The 23749-nt window shown below is 52.0% G+C and overlaps 1 protein-coding gene across 5 annotated transcripts in view; it reads left to right on the forward strand.

The window, feature by feature from the left end:
* Positions 1 to 5761: 5761 nt before the first annotated feature.
* Micall1 (microtubule associated monooxygenase, calponin and LIM domain containing -like 1) overlaps positions 5762 to 23749 on the forward strand; it is a 28351-nt gene continuing 10363 nt past the window's right edge. Inside the window, exons 1-9 of one of the 5 annotated variants that reach the window (XM_006521021.2) lie at positions 6383 to 6641; positions 9352 to 9419; positions 11867 to 11915; positions 12242 to 12383; positions 16948 to 17039; positions 17971 to 18113; positions 19759 to 20198; positions 21713 to 21770; positions 22462 to 22886. In XM_006521021.2, coding sequence (XP_006521084.1) covers positions 9358 to 9419; positions 11867 to 11915; positions 12242 to 12383; positions 16948 to 17039; positions 17971 to 18113; positions 19759 to 20198; positions 21713 to 21770; positions 22462 to 22886 — 1411 coding nt within the window. In that variant the 5' untranslated portion in view covers positions 6383 to 6641; positions 9352 to 9357. Of the gene's footprint in view, positions 6642 to 9351; positions 9420 to 11866; positions 11916 to 12241; positions 12384 to 16947; positions 17040 to 17970; positions 18114 to 19758; positions 20199 to 21712; positions 21771 to 22461; positions 22887 to 23749 lie in introns of all 5 variants that reach the window. The other 4 variants (XR_384014.4, NM_177461.1, XM_006521022.4 and 1 more) reach the window with 4 other exon arrangements.

Below are 23749 nucleotides of genomic sequence, written 5' to 3' on the forward strand. Positions count from 1 at the left end.
CAAGTGCTTTTATTCACAGAGTCATCTCCCTGTCTCTACCCTCTACCGTCTCTGTCTGCCTGCCTGCCTGCCTGTCTGTCTGTCTGTCTGTCTGTCTATCATTCTATGTCTGCCTGTCTGTCTGTCTATCTATCTATCTATCTATCTATCTATCTATCTATTATTCTATGTCTGTCTGTTTGTTTATCTATCTATCTATCTATCTATCTATCTATCTATCTATCTATCTATCTATTATTCTATGTCTGTCTGTTTGTCTATCTATCTATCTATCTATCTATCTATCTATCTATCTATCTATCTATCTATCTGAGATGCGGTATCTACATAGTTCTGGCTGTTCTATAACTTGTAGAGATCCTCCTACTCCTGCCTCCTGAGTGCTGGGTCTTATTTTACTTCCTGACTTTGGGTAAACTGGCTGACCTATGAGCTCTAGGGACTCTCCCTGTCTCTGCCCACATCAGTGTTGATGCTATGGGCACTGGCTTTGGTTGTTACGTTAGGAGATGTGAGCACAGGCCCTCAGGCTTCGGTACCCAGCACTTTACCTAGCCTGAGTCTCAGGATGCAGCTCAGGCTGACCGTGAATTTGCAGTCCTCCAACCCACACCTCCCACAGAGCTACAACTGTGCCCGGCTTCCCATGGCATCTTTAGAAGCCGCTGTGTGTTTTGTATCAGCCAGCTGGGCTGAAACGTCATCTGAACAACAATCAGCTCCTTTCCAGAGCTTTGCTTTAGCCAGTAGTGACGATCAGTGTTCACACGGGAGCGCCTGGGGTATCACATTTGGAAGTCAGTCCTAGAAGTCCGCCTGCTGTCTCACTGGTGGAGTGTCCTTCCCTTTTACACAAGCTGATGTCCAGCCTTACACAGGTGACATTTCATCCAAGGTCTCCCAGGAAGTCACAGCCAAGAGAGCAGTTGGTATATGGCTGTGCCAGACATGTACCTATTCCTATACCTAGGAACACAACATACAAATCTACCTTTGGCTCTAAGATGGAAGAACCATGGGCCTCTGAGTGGCTGCATCATCATGTGGCTAGGTTCAGAGACCAGAGGCGCCTGGGTAGCAATAGTGTTTTTGTTTTTTGTTTGTTTGTTTGTTTGTTTGTTAGGGTTTTAATTTTTAGACAAGGTCTCACAGTATAGCCACAGGTAGCCTGGAATTCACAGAGATCTGCCTGCCTCTCCTCCCAGGTGTTGAGACTAAAGGCCACAATAGTATTCTTTGCCCCTAAGCCCTCTCTAAGATCTAACGTGTGCTTCCTTCTTGGGAGGATGCAGGACCAGCATTGAGCCTAAGGCCTTCTGATGGCTAGGCAAACGATCCACCTTTGACTTACCATCTGCAGTCCGTTCCTCTCCTTTTTATCTCTCTGAAACTTACCTTAGTGTGTGAAAATAAATGTGAGCCCTGGGAGCTAGGTTATTAGTCCATTCCTTCTCACAGGCGTGAATTAAATGCTCCCCTCTCCCATGCTCAGTGGGGTTTTGGCTGTTGTTTCTTGTTTTGTTTTGTTTTTTGTTTTGTTTGAGACAGGGTTTCTCTGTATAGCCCTGGCTGTCCTGGACTCAGGCTGGCCTCAAACTCTGAAATCCTCCTGCCTCTGCCTCCCAAGTGTTGGGATTAAAGGCGTGTGCCACCACACCCGGCTTGGCTGTTGTTTCTGATGGTTGGTTTTCATTGCCAACACACAAATATCTGGTAGACATACATCTGAGTCCATCTGTGAGTTGGAAGGAGAAGACATGCCTCAAATGCAGGTGATACCACATCTCTTAGTCATTCTACCACTGAAGAGACACCATGACCTAGACAACTGACAGAAGCAAGCATTTAATTGGGGGTTTGCCATTTCAGAGGATTTTTACATGATTATCACAGCACTAGAACAGTAGCTAAGCGCTTACATCTGATCCACAAGTAGGGGACAGAGAAAACGAGTGTTTGGGCCTGGCATGGCCTCAAAGCCAACCCTTGATGACACACTTCCTCCAACCAGGCCACATCTCTAAATCCTTCCTAAATAGTTCTACTAACTAAGAACCAAACATTCCAATATATGAGGGACTAAGGGAACCATTCTCATTAAAATTACCATGCCATCCCATACAGTCCAGGACTGCATGAAAAGGGAGAAGTGAGGCTGGGGAGATGGTTCCGTGGGTAAGAGCATGGCCTGTACTACACGAGGCCTTGGATCTGAATCACCAGCCGACTCACCATAACCATAGTGCTATGAGGACATAGATGGAGACAGGAAGATGACTGGAGTTTTCTGGCCGCCAGCTTAGCTCGAGAATAAGGAAAAGACCTTGTCTCCAAGGATTACAGTGGAAAAGGATAGAGCAGGGCACCGACAGCCTCCCCTGGCCTCTGTGTGCATATGTTCACACACACCCATGCATTACAATCACACATAGACAAAAGAGAAAAGCGCCCTGTCATCACTGTCAGCCTCTTGCTCAGGAGCATGCTCTCCTGCTCCTCCTCCTCATGCTCTGCAGCCATGCCTCCCCTGCAGTGATGGGCTGTCCCATCACACTGGGAACCAAGGGACCAACAAATGTCTGCCCTTCCTTCCTCATGCTGCTGAAGGAGAAAGTAACTAATACATTGTTGTAGCTATATATATTTTATATTATCTACATATATATAATTATTTATTTTATGAGTATAAGTACGTTGTAGCCTTATTAAACACACCAGACAGAAGAGGGCATGGTTGTGAGCCACCATGTGGTTGCTGGGAATTGAACTCAGGACCTTTGGAAGAACAGTCAGTGTTCCTAACCGCTGAGCCATCTCTCCAGCCCCTAAAGATAGATTTATTTTGTGTATGTGAGTACACTGTTGCTGTCTTCAGACTCATCCTCGTTCTCATCACCCTTCTCAGTCCTTCTGCTAAGCAGGTTGGCTGGCAGAGTGGCAAGTGGAAGGCACAGCCCCCAGGTCCTGCCCAGGGCAGCCAGAAACCGGCTCGGGTCCTAGTCGCTCTACCCGCATGGCTCACTCTCTCTCTTAAAGCCCCACCCCCCCCCCTTTCTGAGTCTGGGAACGTAACTCATTGTCTTGCACATGCTGGGCAAACATGATAGCACTGAGCTGCATTCCCAGGCTCAGTGATTGACATGAAAAATAAGATGACATAGCTCATCTGGTAGCGTGCTTGGATAGCAAAGACACAGGGCTCTGGATTCAGTTTCCAGTATGGCAGAAATAGAATTAAACATGTGCATACATAGATATCAAAAGTGCTAGCTGGGTGTGGTGGCTCATGCTTTAAACCTGATGCTCAGAGGGCAGAGGCAGTCAGAGCTCTGAGTCTGAGGCCAGCCTGGTTGATAGAGCAACTTCCAGGACAGCTAGGAACATTCAGAGACCCTGTCCAAAAAAAAAAAAAAAAAAAAAAGCGCTAAAGACCCCAAGTCCTAATCCTGAAATAGTGGCTTCACCTTGACTTTGGCAGGGAGGCCAACCCTGCCCATCTGTCTGTATGTGGCTCCTGCATCTCACCTGCAGACAGGGACTCAGCCTCTACCCACACGATGATTGACTGTCTACACTGCATTTTTACCACCGTTATCACACATGGTTACCCACAAACCTGGGATGCAGGCAGAGCAAAGATTACTGTCCCCACCTTATGGGGAGGAAATTGGGGCTCACTGGGTGAGGTATCTGGCCTGCAGTCATACAGCTCTGGTTGAGTTGGTCCATCCTTCATGACACAGCAAGCTGACTCAGGCAATGGGGTTTATGAAACCCACAGATGGCTGTTGGGGGCCAAGGGCTGAGCGGTGTAAGCTATCATTAAAGCAATGGAGAGATCGAGGTTGTGGGTGACCTAAAGGCAGCCCTTTAGGCCAGTGGTACAACCATTTCTGGGATTTTTAAATACTTTGCATAGGGTTTTGCCACATAGCTCAGGCTGACCCCCAGAATCAAGGTCCTTCTGGGTTTTTAGGGAGAATCCTGGGTGATGTTTGAGGCTGAAGTTTCAAGATCCAATTCCAAGTCGTTGATTGAATGGAAGTGCCTGGGACCCTGATTCCACTGGGACCTGGCAGGAGGTGTCAGGGAAGGCCAAAGGTTGGCCTTTTAGCTACAGGCATACTCAGAGATGTGAAGCTGGCCCATGTGCCTTCAGACCCTGTATTGTGAAATTCGATTCTGTGGGCTTTGAGAAAGCAGAATTCAACCTCTTTCTTTTGTAATTGACCCCAGAGGCCCAAGTGACAAGTTAGGTATAAAAGTTTCAATCCCTCTCATAGAGTGCTAGTATCAGTTATTTAACTCACGGGGCTCAAGCATACATACATTACTTTTTTAAAGATTAATTTTGTATGTGTGTTTTGCCTGTATGTATACCACATGCAGACAGTGCTTGTAGAATCAGGGTGTCAGGTCCCCAGAACTGGAGTTACTGTGGTTAGCTAGGTCCAGACTGAAAATGCAACCCAGCAGACAGAAGAGCAGCAAGTGCTCTCAACAGTTTCCATACGTTTATTCTTGTGTCCATTATGTGTGTTTATGGTTATGGAAGCCTTGTGTGCCATGACATCTGCATGGAGGTCAGAGTTCAACTTCTGGAAGTTGGCTCTCTCTTTCCATCGTGTGGGTGTAGACAATTGAATTCAGATCAACAGTTTGGCCTTTACCTGATGAGCCATTTTACTGGCCCTATTATTTATTTGGAGACAGGGTTTCTATAACTCTGGTTGTCCTGGAACTCACTCTATATCCAGCTTACCTTCAACATCCAGAGACCCACCTGACTCTTGATTGTTGGGATAAAGGTAGCCACCATATCAGGCTCCAATTTATTTTTGAGACAGTTTTATATTGTAACCTCAGGATTCCTTCAAGCCATGTATGAACACTTGAGCCATTCTGCCCAGTTTTTTTTTTTGGGGGGGGGGCGGTTTCAAGACAGGGTTTCTCTGTGTAGCCCTGGCTGTCCTGGAACTCACTCTGTAGACCAGGTTGGCCTCGAACTCAGAAATCCACCTGCCTCTGCCTCCGAGTGCTGGGCTTACAGGCATGCACCACCAATGCCCAGCTTCTGCCCAGTTTTTAAGTTTTGAAACAAGTCTCTTGTAGCCCAGGCTGGCAAGCACCTCTCGGGCATAAACTACAAGGCTCTATCTTCATTTTCAAGATATGAAACTATAATTCAAGGTGACACAAGATCACGTTGCTGGGGAGGGAGGGAACCAGGATTTGAGCCTGGGTTAACAGAACTCCAAAATCCTGTTTCAGATGACTAAAACCCTGTTCATTCCCTCAGAAGGGAGCAGCAGACTCATTCCTACAAGCTACACATAGGTCAGAGTGATGTCACCATCTCTGCGGGGCTGATTCATCAGCCTGGGTTTATTTAGGAGGCGCCTCTGGGGGAGGGGTCTCCTGGTGGGGTCTTGAAGAAACTATCAAACCAGGCGTTGGAAGCAGAGGTTTTCCTCTGTGTCGGTTTCTAGGTCCTTTCAGCAAGAGCCCAGCCATTCTAAAAGTTGAAGAGACAGAGCCCCGGAAGGATCTATGATCCCCTAGTTTACACGGAGAGAGGGAACCAGAAAGGACCAACTTGGTTGTGGGGTCCCCAGCCTGTCATACTACATAGCTCTCTGGCCTGGTGGTAGTAAAGGTGTTTGGATCCCCTAGGCAGGCCGTGGGGGGAGGGGCGGGCGTTCGAAGTGTTGTAGCGCGGTGGGGTATGGAAGAAAGCTGGTGGCCATCTGGAGGTCTGGGATCTGTGGGGAAAGTGCCTCGACTTTCAGACCAGTCGTGGGTGTGGTTCAGAGAAGTCAGTGAGGAGAATCTGAAGGTTCCTAAGGGTGAGCTTGAGGCAGGCTAGCAGCAAAGCCAGAGTGTCCCACCTCTTGGGGTAGGAGGGCCTGGGGAGACTGCGGGGTGGCGTTGGGGAGGGGCTAGCCAGCGAGGAGTTGTCCCTTCTTCCAGGAGGGGCTCCCCAAGGGAAGGGTTGACTCGATCTGGAGGAGAGGGGCTATGTGGGGCGTCCGCCCTTCCGGGGAAGGGGCTCGACGGCGGGGGCGGGGCCGCAGGGTGGGGCCCCATCCTCCTCGCGCTCCCCCGCGACGCGGGCGGGCAGGGGCGGGGACGGAGGCGGTGGGCGCCCGCGGCCGGCCCACAATGAGGACAGCGGGCCGCGGTGAGTAAGCGGCGGCCGCCCGGGCCGGGCCACGCGGGGCGGAGGCTTCGCGGGCAGGTCGGGGCAGGCTGGCCGGGCGGGGTCGGGAGCCGAGTCCGCAGCCCTAGCCGCGCCAGAGCGGAGCGAAGACACCGAGGCCCCGCCCCGGCCGCCGGTGGCGCCCCGACCTCCGAGCCGCGCCGCAGACACAGCCGGAAACTGGCCCTGCCGGAGCGCAAGCGGCAGCCCAGTGCCACCTGACCCCGAGTCGGAGCCACACGAACCGGAGCCCAAGTCCGAGCCCCAGTCCGGGCCGTCTCCGAGCCGGGCCTGCCATGGCGGGGCCGCGGGGCGCTCTCCTGGCCTGGTGTCGCCGCCAGTGCGAGGGCTACCGCGGCGTGGACATCCGCGACCTGAGCAGCTCCTTCCGGGACGGCCTGGCTTTCTGCGCCATCCTGCACCGGCACCGGCCCGACCTGCTGTGAGTGCCCGGGGTGCGCGAGCGAGCACGCGGGGCTGGGGACCGCCGCTCCCCTCAATGACGCGGTGGCACGCGCCGCCCTGAGAGGTCCGGGACCTCACACCCGCCGCTTCTGAACGCGGAGCAGGGCCACCCGAGACCCCAAGACCGTGCACCCCCTCCCCCACCTCGGGCCACTGGTGTCAGGCTCTGACCTCTAAGAGGGAACTCTGACCCGTCCTTCGGGACGTCGTTACTCTAGGCTCCAGCAGAAATACTGAGCCTCGCTTCCTCCATTGGCGTCAGAGCATAGTAACCCCAAACTTGACTGTAGGAGATGAGAATATGCCACTCCCCCAGTTAGGCTTCCTTTAAGTTCGAGCTGGTCCCCGGGTGCTCTGGGAGGCTGACTTCTTTCTAATAGAAATTTACATCTTTGTAAGGGCACCTACCGGAAAGGGTCTTCAGAAAGAATGCGGCCCCAGATCACTTCCTACCTGGGAGAAGCTGCCGGGCTTCGGCTTTACTCACTTCCCCATCCTTCCCTCCCCTAGAAGACAAACCCCATTCCTTTCTATAGATAAGCGGCTATCATCCGGCACAGCAAGTCCCATATTTTGTGGGACTTCCGTGGGAATGTAGGTCATTAGTTTTAATTCTCTCTTCAGCTAGTTTGCCATTTACATTTAAGGCGCAAAGAACCTAGAGGGATGGAGGAGAAAGCTTTTGTAAGGCACTTTGGGCAGATACTCTGTAGGGCACTAACCCCGTTTCTGGCACAGGGTTCCTAGCTAAATGGCTGTCAGGTGACTGCGGGTACACTACTTCCCCAAACCACCTCGATAGGAATCTGTCTAGGTGTATGGTCCCGCGGCTCTGCTGGTTACAGTGGGGAACAAAGATGGAGCAGAAATTAGGAGCCAGGCAGGGGAGGTCTCTAGTGCAGCTGACAACTGCCAATCTGAAGCTTCCGGCTGGAATGTGGATCCCTCCTACCTGAGCTTCTCAGAAGGGTCTCCCCGGAAAATATAATCAGACCCACAGGACAACCAACCGAGGCGGCCTTCTACTCAGCTTTCTTCCCTTAGCCCTGGGATCTCTTTCTTTCATTCGTTCATTTAATGTGTTCATAAAGCCGAGAGTGGCAGTTCATCTGGTGCCCGTCTTTCTCCTGCTCCAGGTTTCAGTAGCCAATCTCATAACTAGAACAGTTGGTCCTGTTTTGTTGACAGACTCCTGGGAGGGCTTCTCCAGCTTCCAGAACCTTCTCTCTCTCCCCTCTCAGGCTTATGTCTTATGTTTCCATAAGACAGGGTGTGGGAGGGCCCTGAAAGGATTGCCCAACTCTAACTTGCTTTGCTGTCTTCAGTGGTACAAGTGTCCCAGGGCCTTGGAAGATAGGGTTTTAGGCCTGTGGATGCAGAAGGGAGCTGGGTTTTAGAGCTATGGGACCCTGTGCTAACAGACTAGGGTAGTAGTGGGGCTTGGACCTTGGACTTACAGGAATGGAGGAGGAGGATGCTGGACTTGACCCTGCCTTGGAGCTGAGGCTCTGCTCTCACCTGCTTTTGTTGGGGGCTAACCCTGGGGGGGTGGTGTCAGGATGAGGCTCAAGGGAGGGGAGTTGGTGTCAGGCTGCTTGGTGCTGAACCCCAGGCTCTAAGTGCTAGCTGCCTGGTTAAGCCCTGGAGAAAATCATTGCTTCTCTGGGCATCTGGAAGGTGGAGTTGATCAGAAGACCTACCTCACAGCCCTGTGGTGAGGATTTGAACTGGGATAATAAGCATGCAGTTACCTGTAACCACGAAGAGAGGTGCTATTAGGCAGTGGGGGCTGGGCATGACTGTTTAACCCCTTTAGCTAGTAAACAGGTATGTTTATAGAGTCACTGCTTCCACGCACTGGACTGGGCAGTGGAGATCTCAGCCAAGAAGGCACAAATCTACAATCTAGCAAGGTGGTGGTGCAGGCCTTTAATCCTGAACCTTGTGGGGCAGAGGCAGGCAGATCTCTGTGATCCAGTAGCCTGCCTGGTCTACAGAGAGAGTTCCAGGACAGCCAGGGCGACACAGAGAAACCCTGTCTTGAAAAAACAACAACAACAACAAAACACCAGCTTACTGTAACACAAGTGGGCCTAATTGGAGGCTTCCAGGGGACACTTCCTGGACAAAAGGCAAAAGAGAAGGCGCCAAGGCCCCACCTGAGGACTTTCAAAGCCTGCAGGTGTCCAAAGAGGCAGGTGTGAAGGGTGTTCCCTCCCAAGCAGACTTCTAGACTAAAATCCAGTTGTTCATTTGCTTAGGGAGGCTGGGGCCTGGACCATGCTAATTGCATGAGCGGCCAGGTCCCTCATGAAGCACCGAGAAGGATAGAGAATCGTCTGTCCTCTGTTCATGTATTTATCTGTTAGAGACTGAACCCAAATCCATGTGCATGCTAGGCAAACTCTCATCCCCTGATTTATACCCTCAGCACTTATGGGCAGATCTGTGTAAGAGCAGCAGTTGGGTGACTGCCAAAGCCATTTGATAAAGTGGTTCAGGTCTTTGAGGCTGCCAGTGCTGGCCCAGACCACAGTGTGTGTGTGTGTGTGTGTGTGTGTGTGTGTGTGTGTGTGTGTGTGTTGGGGGGCCGGCCCATGTATGCCCTTCTCTGTCCTCCAGACCGTTCTGAATCCCTGAGATCAGATCCTACGTGGCATTCATTCCTGTCCTTTCCTTTCCTCCAGAGACAAATGGAACTTTCTCAGCCTCTGAAAGTTCTCCGAAAAGAAGGATCTGTGTTATCCAAACCCAGGTGATATTTAGGGACAGGGGTGGGGTGGAAGGAATTGAGGGAAAAGAAAGTGTAGTAGTGTGTATGTGTGTGTGTGTGTGTGTGAGTATGTGTGTGTGTGTGTGTGTGTGTGTGTGTGTGTGTGTGAGTGTATATGTGTGTGTATGAGTGTGTGTATGTGTGTGTATGAGTGTGTGTATGTGTGTGTATGAGTATGTGTATGTGTGTGTGTGTGTATGTGTGTGTGTGTGTGTGTAGGCTAAAGATTAGCCCCAGATGATATCCTACCTTTGTTTTTTAATATTGAGACCAGGGGCTTGCTAGCCTGGCTATGTTGACTGTCCACCCAGCCTCAGGCATCCAGATTATTAGCATACACCTTTATGCCTGCTCCCCCCCCCCCCCCCCGGGGTTTGAACTCAGGTCCTTGAACTTAGGCAAGCGCTTCACACACCTCACCAGTGAGCTGCCTTCCCAGTCCCAGTTACCGCAGTTTTACAGTTTTTACTTTGTATTCTTTCAACAAGCATTGTACAAGATCACTTCCTAAATACCCAGAAGCAATGGGGACCTGCTATGACCCTGCTTTCTAGGGACAGGACACTGCTGAGGAAACCAAATTGAGATGTCCAGACAAGTTACCCTGATCTCATTGGGTTTGGAGTATCCCCCTCTCCCTCCTCCATGTTGGGCACCCGTGAATGGAGGTACAAGGAGGCTAAAGTAGCTGACGAAAGGTCATCGTTAAGCAGTGACAGAGCTTGTACACTCCGCTGTATCTAGGAGGCCTTTGCCACTCTCAGATCCTGCTGGCCTTCACGCCAACCGGGGAGCAGGGGCTGACGCTCCCTTGAGTTTCCAGGGCAGCGGAGGCTGGTAGGGTTCCTGACCTGCCCTCAGACACACGGCCTACCAGAAAGAGCAGATCCACAGGTGACCTACCTGCGCATGGCCCAGTCCACTGGTTTCCACAGATGGATGACGCCAGCAGGCACCCGTGTTTCCCACACCAGTCTGTAGATCTGTAGATCTGTCTTGCCATCAGTCACCTGGCCCACTTCAGAAGCTGAGATCCCTCTTACTAGGGAAGTAAGGTGTCTACTCCAGGGAAGCTATCCCCAAGAGCAGCTCACTGAGCCGGGCGTGGTGGCTCACGCCTTTAATCCCAGCACTTGGGAGGCAGAGGCAGGCGGATTTCTGAGTTCCAGGTCAGCCTGGTCTACAAAGTGAGTGCCAGGACAGCCAGGGCTACACAGAGAAACCCTGTCTCAAAAAAACAAAACAAAGCAAAACAAAACAAAACAAAAGAGCAGCTCACTACCAGCTCTGGACTATGTTCCTTTCCACACTACTTCTAACTTCTTTTCTTTGGGCCCCATTAAGAAACACATGGGCCTGGGGGTCGGTAGCGGTGCATGCCTTTAATCCCAGCACTCTGATGGCAGTTCGAGGCCAGCCTGGTCTGCAGAGTAAGTTCCAGGACAGCCAGGGCTACACAGAGAGACCCTGCCTCAAAACAAACAAACAAAACCCCCCACATGTAGGGGCTAAAGTGTTTGCTCAATTCTTAGTACCCATGTGTCTGTAACTCTAGTCCTAAGGATCCAATGCCCTCTTCTGGCCTTCTTGAACACCAGGCATGCACAGGGACACAGACATACGTGCTGGGAAAACTCATACATTAGGTAATAAACAAGACGATACATCAGCACACATACACACAAAATAAGCAAATACTATAAGCTTAATGAAACAAGAAAACAGAGAAGGAAACATTCCTCTTGGAGTTAGATGGGGTTTCGGATTCTGTGCGAGGTGTGGGATGTGTGTCTGTGACGCTCAATGGAAGTTCCCTCTTGAATCTCAGCACCTTCTGTAAAGTGGGGTGAGCATCTGCCAGATGGGCTGCTGTGACCTTCAGGCTCCCATACATGGGGATTCCCACATTGCAGGTCGGCACTCTTGGTTGGTCCTCTTAGCCACTGACTGAGAAAGCCTCCTGGGGAAGAAGTGGGAAGCCAGGCAGGGAAGCCATCCATGACTCAGAAGCTTAGCCTGAGCCCACCCCTTCTCAGTGACTTCCCAGGCCTTGCTTGGGTGCTGCCAAGGGCTGTAGGCTCTCTCTCTGCTTCAGGTTGGCAGCCATAGTTTTCCAGGAACTTGTAGGCTCCCTCCCCAGATTTGCAGAGCTGGGGTCAATCTCCTCACTCCTTCCTGACTCTGCCCCCATGTCTATCACATCGCTCTCTCTCTTTTTTAAAGATTTGTTTATGTATGTGAGTACAATGTCGCTGTCTTCAGACACACCAGAAGAGGGCATCAGATCCCATTACAGATGGTTGTGAGCCACCATGTGGTTGCTGGGAATTGAACTCAGGACCCCTAGAAGAGCAGTCAGTGCTCTTAACCACTGAGCTATCTCTCCAGCCCCCATCAAATCTCTTGATACATCCTCCTGTCTCTTGCAGCGACTTCCAATCTCTCTCCAAGGAAAATGTCTTCGAGAATAATCGATTGGTGAGTGCTCACACAGATGGCAGCATCTGTGGTGTGGTGGGAGAGGGCAGGGGTCACACGGGGGCCACTGCATTTGGTGAGGGGGCTGGTGCAGGTATCAGAGAAGGCCTTGGTTCTCCTCTCTCCTCCGCTCATCCCATGGATGTCCTTCCCGGGAGGAGCAGAGCTACTCCTTCAGCCCACCATGTGGGGATGGTACTCTGACACCCTGTCCCCATTCTAATGAGCCAGGACCAGTCTGTGAAGTGTTCACTCACCCTGCCAATTCTGTCTTCTCTTCCGGGTGGCTGCTCCTGTTCCCACCTTTGCATCTGCCTGCACCCTAGGCCTTTGAAGTGGCTGAAAAGGAACTGGGCATCCCTGCTCTCTTGGACCCCAATGACATGGTCTCCATGAGTGTCCCTGACTGTCTCAGCATCATGACCTATGTGTCCCAGTACTACAACCACTTCACCAGTTCTGGCCAAGGTGAGAGGGGACCCAGCCCTTCAGGGAGGCTGCCTTGGGCTGTTTACTTCTTTGCTGAGCAGTAGAACAGCCAGGAAACAGCCTGTCATCCAGTCACTGACTGTGGAGTCCCTAGTTCATACATTTATTGTGTTAAAGGATTCGTGGCTTAGGTAAGATGCTCACACCTGTAATCTCCACACTCAGGAGGCAGAGGCAGAAGGATTACTTCAAGTTTGGAGTCAGCCAGGGCCACAGAATCAGACCCTGTCTGCTTTGCCTTGGTAGGGAGGTGGCAACATGCCCAGGTGAGCTCACCAGTGAGTTCACCTCCCCTCACCCACTGCACTTCCTGGCTGCTGTTTCCTGTGCTCACACTTCCCGGGGCTTTTTCTTCCTGCAATGTCTCTTCTGGGCTGTCGGCACAGCAGCCTCGTTGCAGGTCGTAGAGCCTACCTCCTTAGCCTGAGAATAGAGACACTGGAGAAAGGTGTGTCCTGCAGAGGAAGGCTTCCTTTCTGTTCCCATCAGGTTGCTGAGTACCCCAGGACAGCCTGGGGCTCCCCACTGCATAGGGGAAGTGAGTCCAAAGAAGGGGCATCGAGGAGGTCAGGTCAAGAACCCAGCACAAAAGCTGAGGGGTGGGGTTGGGGATCTGGGCATCCCGAGACCTGCACTGGGCGGCGCTGCTGCTGGGCTCTCAGTAGCCTCACACGGGTCATGTTTTCTGCATCTGCTCCGTATGGGGAGAATCTAGTCTGTCTCTTTAAATGGGGTGGGATGGGGCTTCAGAGATGGCTCAGTGGTTAATAGCATTGTCTGCTTTCAGAGGACCCAGCACTCACGTGCACATGGAGGCCCACAACTCTGTGTGGATGCTCTCTTTTGACCTCTGCAAGCGTCAGGCATGAACAGACACAAAGGTGTACATAATAAAACCGTAATAAACATTTTATTTTAAAAGCCTGAGGATGGTGACACATGCTTGTGTACCAGCTCCTAGGTGGCAGTGACAGGCTGATCTCTGTGAGTTCAAGGCCAACTTGGTCTGCAAAAAGAGTTCTGGGCCAGCGAGGGCTGCACTGTGAGACCTTGTCTCAAAAAAATGAAAGAACTAAAAAACAAAAACAAATGAAAAAACAAAGGAAAATGTTGTAGGGGCTGGGAATGTACCTTAGTTGTGGATGCTGGCTCCTGTGCATGAAGCTCTGGCTGGGTTCAGTCCGCAGTACCACATAAAGTAGTGATGGCGGCTCACACAGCAGAAGCCACGGCATTTGGAGATGGATGCAGGAAGCTCCGAATTTCAAAATCCTGTCAGCTACACAGCCTGAGAGACACAAGATCTTGCATTTAAAAAAATAAAATTAAATCAGGTTTTTGAGATGGAATCCACACGGTGGAAGGAGAGGATTGACTCCCAACTTTCCCTTCTGATCTTCACTTGTACGCCATAGTGCTTTCAAGTCCTGTCCACCCACCCGCCCCAAGTAAATAAATATAAAAGTATTAGTGGAAAAAATAAATTAGGGGTTGAAGAGATGTCTCAGCTGTTAACAAAGACTGGGTTCAGTTCCCAGCACCTAGGCCTGGCAGCTCACAAGTGCCTGTAACTCTAGCTCCAGAGGGGGTGTCCACTGCCATTGTACTCAATGTGCACAGATCAGCAGGTCGGCAGGCACGCATACACATAAGCAAAGCGTAAGAGAGAACCTTAAAGTCTTAAACAATTAAGCATGAACCTGCACGCGCCACAGACAACTGCGTTGGAGGTAATGGGTGGGAGGGAAGGAGTCTTACTTCGGTAGAGATATGCTTGTGGGCTCAGAATTTTCCCTTCACTTTTTCAGTCTGAGTTACTTGAGCCCATTCCTTAACCTGCCGCCTCAGTTTCCTCTTTGCGACAGGGTTGCACACAGAGCCCACCTCTCAAGGCTGCTCTGCGGCGTGAAAGGGGTTTGTGCAGAGCGTGTTTGCCCTTGTTGGTTTAGGACTCAGTGTACTTGTTATTGACTTGTCTCCAGCTCGGGTGGCACGGTTTCGTGACTGTGACTTTCACTGCCTAGGAGACGACAGCAGTGTACTACGCGTTGGTTTATAGAGATGAGCTTCAGCCTGGGGGTGTTTCAGCTGATGGTTGTGTTGGACAGAAGCCATTGTCATAGAGGAGCATCCTCTGGTGTCTGGACACACAGCTGCACAATAGTCAGGAAAGGACTGTGACCCTGATCACAATTCTGTTTCCTAGGCTGCACTGCTCTGCTCTGCTTTGTCGCCCCACCCCTTTCAGCTGGTCTCCTCATGTAGCCTAGGCTAGCCTGAAACTTCGTCTGCTTCTTTCTCAGTCTTCTGAGGCAGGGCTACAGATGTGTGTGGTCATGTTGCTCACTTTATTTGCCAGTGGTCTTTGTGGATCATCATGGCTCTCTTGTACGCCCTTCCTTCCTGGAAGGCCCTTCCTAGACCTGTCTGCAAGGTGTGGGTGTGCAGTGGGGTTTCATTGATAAAGGTAACGTTTGAATCTTTTATGTCAGTCAACCCCTAGACAATAGCCATTTTTATCCCATTTGCCTCTGCCATGGTGTTTTCCAGCCCTGGGGGCTGTTCCCTCCCCAAGATGATCCTGTGTTGTACTGTGTGTGTGTCTGTGTGTGTCCGTGTGTCTGTGTGGTGTATGGCCAGTTCTTTCCTGTCTGTACAGTAGCTGCTGCCATGTGTTCCAGTAGCCTCTTTCTCCCGGGGAACACACAGAATATACTATGTATGTACAACCCCCGGCCTTACACAATGTAAGCATGCACCCTAGTACTGAGTCCTTGTCGCAGCCGCCATCTTCCTCCTTTCCCTGCAGACCATCTCTGTCTGCACCACTGTTGATCCAGCACCTGGCCCTTTCTCATGCTTTAGCAAGTGCTTTTAGAGTCCTTGCTGTGTGACAGGCACTGTGTTGACTTTTGGGAAGAGAGAAAGTTTCAGAGACTGTTGTATCATGCTGGAGGATGGGAACGAAAGCATTTAACAGTACATTTCTCAGGAACTGAGTGGAGGGCAGAGTGTACCGGGGAGAGCAAGGAGCGGCCATTCTCCTCTGGTCTGGGAGGGCCTCTGTGGTGGGGTTTGAAGTGAGCAGCAGACAGCCTAGGCAGCTGTGAAGTTCTGGGCAGGCCCATGGCAGGCCCCTCTCCCAGAGAACCTTGGCAGGGAGTTGCCTAGGCTGCTAAGTTTCCAAACTCTGTCACATGACCCACAATAAGCCGTGTATTTCAGCCAGGCATGCTGGACCAAGCCTTTAATCCCAGCATGAAAGGGGCAGAGGCAGGCAGATCTCTGGGAGTTCAAGGCCAGGTTGGTCTACAGAGTGAAGGCAAGGACGGCCAGAGTTATATACTGAGACCGTATCTCAATAAAATGAAACAAAACAAAAAATAGATGCACTCTCCACAGTACTCCCAAGGTCGCGCACGCGTGTGTAGGTGACACGAGCACACAGGTGTTAGGAGTGGCTGCTTCCCTATCTGACATGATGGCCTTTGCATTGAGCAGGTGTTTCTCTCCTGTTCCTTTGCTCAGCTGAATGTCACCTGCTTGTCCTCGAAGGGTGCCATTAAGGCCTGGGATTAGAGGTTTGCTGAATGGTTACTGCAGACCTCCATATGGAACTTGTATTCAGTTGAATTGTATTATCACCATTATAAATATGTTTTGTATGTATATGTATGTGTTTACCTGAGTGTATATCTGTGCATCTGTGTGTTTAGTAGCCTGCAGGAGACCAGAAGGGCATTGGATCCCTTAAAACTGGAGTTACAGGTAGTTGTCAGCTGACATGTGGATGCAGAAAACTCAAGCCAGGTCTTCTATAAGAGCATCTTTTAACCACTGAGTCATCTCTCTAGCCGTTATCATCACAATCATTATCATCATCCTCATTATTTATTTATTTATTTATTTGGTTTTTTTGAGACAGGGTTTCTCTGTATAGCCCTGACTGTTCTGGAACTCACTTAGTAGACCAGGCTGGCTTTGAACTTGGAGATTTGCCTGCCTCTGCCTCCAGAATGCTGGGATTAAAAGCGTGCGCCACCACCACAGTTGGCTATTAAAATGACCACACGGGGACTATTCTGTGATACACAGTTCTCAAGAAATTAGAAGTTGGATTTTGCGTCACTCCTTGGGTGCAGGAGGTTCTCAACTGACACAGCTAATGGAGGAGGGAGATGGTTTGGGGGAAGCCCTGGTGTGTATGTGGGGCTTTCCACTGACTCCAGGCCATATCTCTCACATGGAGACAGGCAGGTGACCTCTGGGAGTAGGCCACCTCCTTCAGGTCAGGCTTCATCCTTCTGCCTCAGTAGGAAGGAAGCTGGGACCTGGCCTGCTGCATCTGTGCCCTGAGCAGTGTGACTCTCTGGCTCCGGTTTAGGGAGGCTTCACAGTGAAAGTGTTCCCTGCTCTGTGTCACGTGGAGTCCCGTTGCAGCCAGCGTTCTGCCCAGAGGTGGTGGCTGTGGAGCTCCGGGTGGGTTGGCTCCTCCCCGGGGCTCTGCTTCTGTGCCTGCCTCAGGGTCTTCCCTGTCTTGTAGCTGCTGCCTCACCACCCAAACCAGGAAAGGACCCAGCACCCCCCTCCCCCACATCCACATCACCCGCTGTGCAGCCAGGAGAGGAGGCTCAGGTAGGCAGACTTCTTGGGTGGAAGAGTAGGTGAGGGGCACAGGGTCCCGACAGCGACCATTGTGGGGGGAAGTTGGTTGGCTCTGCCGATATTCAGAGGGTGTTCTCTGTTCTTGTCCTGTTGGTTCTCAGGGCCAGGGTGCCAGCCTGCCAGCCCCATTTTGTAGCAGGGAGCCCAAATGTTTTCCCCAGCGTTTGAGTGAGTCAGATCTATTACTGTGACTGAATGGACAAAGCTCATGCCGTCCTTGCCATCATGAGACTGTCAGGAGATTCATGCATAATGACACATAATGATGTGAATATTCCCTTTACTCCGTGGAGTCCGCCGAGGTTTGAACCACTCAGGGTGATTTCACAGAGACCCTCTGCAGCAGCATCTCTTAGGCCCTGTTGTCCAGATAGGAAACATTGGCTCAGGGAGGTGTGGTCCTTTGTCCAAGGTTACTCAGTAAAATAGTAGCGTCACCTTGCTAGTCCCACCTCCATCCAAAGGACGTCAGTTTCTCACAAGCTTTAGAGAGAATGCCCAGAGAGGGTATGTGGGCTGAGACTGATGGGCAAGCTGATAGAGAACCAAGGGCCAGAGACCACCCAGAGGGAAGGAGGGTTGGCTAGAGCAGCTACCAGAAGGAGCCGTATGCTGAGAGTTGCCTTCCATAAGGCAGGGGCCCTTCCTTGGAGGCCGGAAGTCTGGTCTTCACTGTTTCCATACTGGCTTGGGATGGTAAACAAGTCACCCTTCTCTGGGCGTTGGCTTCCTCTTGTGGGAGAAGGCGACAGTGTCTTGTCCTCCACTTCTCCTAGGACCCTGGTCTTCCTGGGTTAGCACAGTGGGGCTTGATGTACATTTGAGGGACATGGCAGTGATGGGAGGGGAAGGGGGACAACCAGGAGCAACATGGCCGGTAACTGTACCCCGTTCCCTGCAGGGTGACGACCTCTCCCCAGACAGCCTGTCCGAGCAGGGCAAACAGCAGCCCCCGAGCAGCGCATGCGCAGCCTGTGGGCAGCGGGTGCACCTGGTGCAGCGGTACTTGGCGGAGGGCAGACTCTACCACCGGCACTGCTTCCGGTGAGTGCTATGGGCAGGGGCAGGGCAGGGCAGGGCGGATCTCCCCAGCTCCTGGGACCGAGCCCCCTTGGGGTCAGCACCCACTGAGCCCAAGCTTCTGGCTGAGAGCTCAGCTTACCCTCCCTTTCTAGAGGAACAAACTATGTCTCAGAAGAAAAAGGCCTGCCCAGTCACAGGGTCTCCCTCCAGTTCTCATTTTTGAAGACTTACTTATTTTTATGTATGCATATATGACTATGGGAGCTGGTGCCATGTGTGGGGATGCCCTTCGAGGCCAGCTGGAGTTACAGGCAGTTGTGAGCTGCCCGATGTGGGTGCTCAGGACCAAACTGGTCCTCACTGCAAGAGCAACAGGTGCCCGCAAATGCTGAGTCTCCTCTCCAGCCTCAGCCTCAGCCTTTTCTTTTCTGAAGTCCTGAGGCTTGAACCCAGGCCCAGGCATGTGCTAGGCAAACATCCCACCACTGTCCTTTGTGCCCAGGCCCCACTCGCCTTTGGAGCTCGGGGCTCAGGGCTTGTGCTACATCTTCAAGCTCCTGAACACAACTACCTGGTGCTCACAAAAGGAAACAAGAGACTTTTCTTAATTTAAGTGTGATTTAACTTCAGCTGGGGATTTAACATCCTGGAGATGCCGGTTTGTTTGGTTTCATAGTGCTAGGACTTGAACCCAGTCTCTTGTCTCAAAAAACAAAACAAAACAAAAAGCAAAACAAAAAACAATGCCACCACCAAAAGTGTGCATCACCAAACCTGACTTTTCAAGAATGCATTTGAGGGGCTGGCGAGAGGGGCCGGAGGTTAAGATAGTGGCTGCTCTTTCAGTGGACCCAGGTTCCACGCCAGCATCCACAGGGCCACTCGCAACCTTCTATAATCTAGTTCCAGGGGATCTGATGCCTTCTTCTGGCCTCCTCTGGGACCAGGCATACATGTGGTGTGTAGACATACATGTAAGCAAAACAGTCCTACACATAAAATAAATAAATCTTGATGTTAACTCTATGTAAATACATGGCAGGAAACTTGTGTCAGTAGACACAGAGCCTGTACAAGAGTTTCCTGTAGCCAGTGATACCGAGTCACTCTGATACATTGTATTTGATTCTATTATGTATGTATTCATTAAAAACATTCCAACCAAAGGCTGGGGAGTGACTTGATGGTAGAGTGCTTATCTAGTGTTTACAAGACACTGGGTTCCACCTCCAAACCAATAAACCTGAGCTGTGGCCCCAGGGTAGCACAAGGCTTTAGCAAGTTTTGAGGCCCTGGCCACAGTTCCCAGCCTTGAAAAACAAAATCAAGCAAAAACTTCAACAAAACAAATCTGGCAAGGTGGGAAGCCAGGGTGACTTCCTGAGTCACTGGCTGGTGGCCTTCTCCCCTGGGCCACCATCGCCTCTTGCCCTTGCAGCATGGGCGCGTTTCACAATTCCTGTTGCTAATTTGACATGGTTTATTGTTCCCCTCTGACTCCGACAGCTGCCATGTTCTTTCTTTTCTGGGAAGTGCAGGGTATGGAGCCAGGATGGGCCTGGTAGGTGAAGGAGGGAATGAGGGAGAAACTGGTCTCTGAAGGAGGGCTTACCCAGGGCCTAGCCAGCTTGCCCTGCTAAGGGAACACCTGCCTTGTCCTCTGCAGATGTCGGCAGTGTTCCAGCACGCTGGTCCCAGGCTCTTACAGTAGTGGGCCCGAAGAAGGCACCTTTGTGTGTGCAGAACGCTGCACCAGGCTGGGTCCGGGAAGTCGGTCAGGAACTAGGCTCCTTTCACAGCAAAGGCAGCAGCCAGCGGCGGCAGAAGCTAAAGATGCAGAGGATAATGACCCAAGCCTGAGTGTGGCTGCAGTGGCTGAGGCAGACAGGCTCCAGGCCAGCTCCGAGGTACAGTTCCACACCCCAACCAAGCCACCTCTTCCCAGCAAGCCCCAGGAACTGGCCAGTCCCCCTGGTGGCCGGCCCACACCTGCCCCCAGGAAGGCTTCCGAGAGTTCAGCCTTAACTCCCCCAACGCCAAGGCCTCGGTCTAGCCTGCAGCAAGATGGCACGGTGGAGCAGAGTGTCAGCAGTGGCCTTGTGAACGGTGAGTGAGGGTCCAGCTGGACGGGGCATGCTGGTTGGGTGTGTCCTCTCTCGTTGGCATGTAAATAGCCAGGAACATTGTCAGTTCCCTCCCCCTTTGTTAACGATTTATTTTAAACTCTGTGTGTGTGTGTGTGGGGGGGGGGGTGTTACTGTGTGCTTGTGAGTGTAGGTGCCTACCAAGTCCAGAAGAGCGAGAAGAGCGGTGCACATTGGGTCCCCTGAAGCTGGGGTTCTGGGTTGTTGTAAGCCACCCGTTATGGGTGTTGGGAACCGAACTCAGGTCCTCTGAAAAAGCAGCAAGTGATCTTAGCTGCTGAGGCATCTGCCAGCCCCGTGAACTGCTTTTTGAGCCAGTACCTGTATGTGCAGTGTGATGCTGTCACCTGTCAGCCACCTTGTGCCTTTTCATGCCACTTTCTCCAAACTGGCACAGCTCAAGCCACAGGCCGGCCCGAGCTGTCCATGTGCATGACATTTCTGTCTAGCAGATTGGAGTGTGGCAGTTGTACACACGTGTCCTGAGTGTCTCTGAGACTGCATATTGATGTCAGTTGTATGTTTCCTGGCTCGTCCCCAGGCACGCTCCAGGCAACCTCACACCCACATCATGTATGCCTGGTGTCTGTCCAGGGCAGTGGTTTTCAATCTGTGGGTGTCAAACCAACCCTGTCACGGGAGGGTCGCTTAAGACCATCAGAAAACACAGACAATTACACAATGATTTGTAATAGCAAAATTACAGTTATGAAATAGCAGCAAAAATAATTTTATACTTGGGGGGATCACCACAACATGAGGAATTGTATTAAAGAGTTGCAGCATTAGGAAGGCTGAGATCCACTGGTCTAGCCAGCTAGGGGCCTGGGGTCAGGTGGTTTCCTGGGCTTATCTGGACTGCAGTGGAGACTCGTGGCTTGCTGTTGGCAGCATATTCTTCGATGACCTCCATGTATGGTGTGAGCTAGTGGGATCATACTCTGGAAACCCGAGATACGTTGAGCATTCCATATCAGTCAGGGAAGGCAATGCAGGCCCAAGGGAGAGAGAGCGCCTGGGGACTTGCGCCAGAACATTCTGAGTGTTTGAATCCACTCAGCACTTCTGGAGGCTGACTTAGGTTTGGGCACTGGGGACACAGATCATATTTGGACCTTTTTATGTTTTCTTGGAGGAACCAGTGTCCGAGGGTGACAGGCACAGGAAGTCATACTGCTGGGGTGGATGGAAGTAGGAGTCAAGGGAAGCTTCCAGGAGAAGGTGGCACCTGGATAGATGCCCTAGAGCAAGTGACTGAGGGGATCTGGGTTGGGACTTAACTAACATGCAATTGGGCCCCGCCAGAGGCCTGGTCAGCCTCTGACTGACCATTCTCCCATTCACCTTTCCATCTCATCCAATCTCCTTGAGAGCTGGGCAGGGAGGGGCTGTGGTCACCCTGGTCTGTGACCCGCCACGTAGGTCATAGCACCCTAGCTGCCGTGAGGGCCTGGCTCACTGTCCTTTCATGTCTAGGAAGACTACAGGAACCGCCTGTTCCCAAGCCAAGAGGGACACCCAAGCTGTCAGAGAGGTATGCTGGCCCCCCTACAGGCCTCAGTGGGGGAGGGGGTATTTCTAGGGCCCACAAGGAGGCTCCTGTGTGGATGAGGAAGGACAGCCACATCCCTGACGTGTGCTCAGGTGGAGACGGCCTAGGGTTACTTCATCTCCACAAGCCTGCGCTTCCTGCATGACGTGGGAGTCCAGGCCTCGTTGATAGAGTGCAGAAAGGCCTGGAAAAGCTTAGCTTTGTGCCTGGATCTCTGCTCCCCATCTCTGGGGAGGACATGCTTCTGACTGAACTGTCCTCGTCAGGATGGCTGCCCTGTGAGGGGCTACAGCATCCTGCTGGGGAACATTTGTGCCGCTCCTAGTGTGTGGCCATACTCGGGCAGGATGTAGAACTCTAATCACGGCCCCATGAGACAGGGAATGTTAGTAACATCTCCATGGAGCTGATGAGCCTGAGGCATAGGGTGATGTCACACAGCCCCTTTTTGGGACTGGATTAACAGTGGCTGTGTGGTTGAAGGTTTTGTCTTCTCTGGACTTGAGGGTGCCCTATTGGGATGTGGGTGCTCTAACCCATTTCAGCTTTGTGCTTGACCTGACCCTGAGGCTGGGCTTGGGAAAATACAGGACTCAGTTTCTCCTCCTCCCCATTGGCACAGACCGAATCTTCCTAGAGGGAAGGCTGACCCCTTGCCTTGGCCTCCCTCTAGGATGGCAGCGCCAAGGAAGGATCCCCCATGGATCACATTGGTGCAGACAGAGCCAAAGAAGAAGCCAGCCCCCCAGCCGCCCAGCAGTGGTCCTGGGCCACTGAGTCAGGCCTATAGGCAGGTGGAGGACGGAGGCCTGGAGGAGCAGACCCAGAAAAGCTCGGGAACTGAGCCAGAGCCCAAGCCCTACAACCCCTTTGAGGAAGAAGAGGAAGAAGAAGGAGAGCCAGCCCCACCAGTACCCAGCCCATCTCTAGCCCCACCAGTACCCAGCCCATCTCCAGCCCCACCAGTACCCAGCCCTGCGCCTGCCCCGTCAGAGGCCACCCCCAAGTCCCTGCACCCCTGGTACGGCATCACTCCTACCAGCAGCCCCAAGACAAAGAAGCGCCCTGCCCCGAGAGCACCCAGTGCTTCCCCACTTGGTAAGTGCAGGGAGCAGAGCTTCCTTACCTGTTTGTACACTGTGGGGTGCATGGTCTCCCATCTCATCCCAGAGCAGGCTGGGAGTGGGCTGGCATTACTGAAGCTGAAGCACTGGAGGCAGAATTTGTACCCCAGCTTTTAACACTTCTTGTTAGGCTAAATCAGTTGGGGGCAGTCAGGGAGGTGCATGGCATGGCTCTGCACTGGGCTTCTGAAAGGTATGAGGAGGCTGGCATTAACTTGAACCCCTGCCTCCCTGTGTCTCTGTCTCTCCAGCCAGTGAGCAGCATGGCTCCTACTTGGCTATTTAGTCTCTTCATTGTGGGGTCAGCTCTGGGTGCTGTGCCTCTCCTGCCCAGTGGTCCCTTTGGCACAGCACACCATATATTTGGGCTTTACCTCAGATTTGTCTTAAACTCTTGGTCCCCTTCCCACCCCTAGGCTGTGGCTGCCTTTTAACACTCAGTGGGACCAAGTGCCTTTTAGGAACAATTACAGGCAAATGCTCTCATGGTCTGAGTCCCCTCGCCAGGTGGGTTTGGGGTCATGAGCTCTGAAGTTGGACAAAGACAGGGTCAAAGATGACCCTAGCTAGGGAGAATTCTTTCCTGAGTCCGTGGCTTCATCCGGAAAGTATGATGACAGGCTATGGAGGCGTGGTCCTCATCTGCAGGAGCATAAAGCTGCACCTGGCAGTGCTTGGCCCAGCACTGGCTGCAGCAAGTGTTAGCGCTTCCTCTGCTGGTGCCTTCCTTCCAGTCTCTGTTCCAGAGGCCGAGGCCACCCCACACTCTCCCTGCCTTCCTCGTTCTAGAGTCTCCACCTGCCCAGCAGCATGTGGGACAGGTTGAGGAGTGGAGAC

This window comes from Mus musculus, chromosome 15 (genome assembly GCF_000001635.26).
Source record: "Mus musculus strain C57BL/6J chromosome 15, GRCm38.p6 C57BL/6J".
In the NCBI taxonomy this organism is placed as follows: domain Eukaryota; kingdom Metazoa; phylum Chordata; class Mammalia; order Rodentia; family Muridae; genus Mus; species Mus musculus.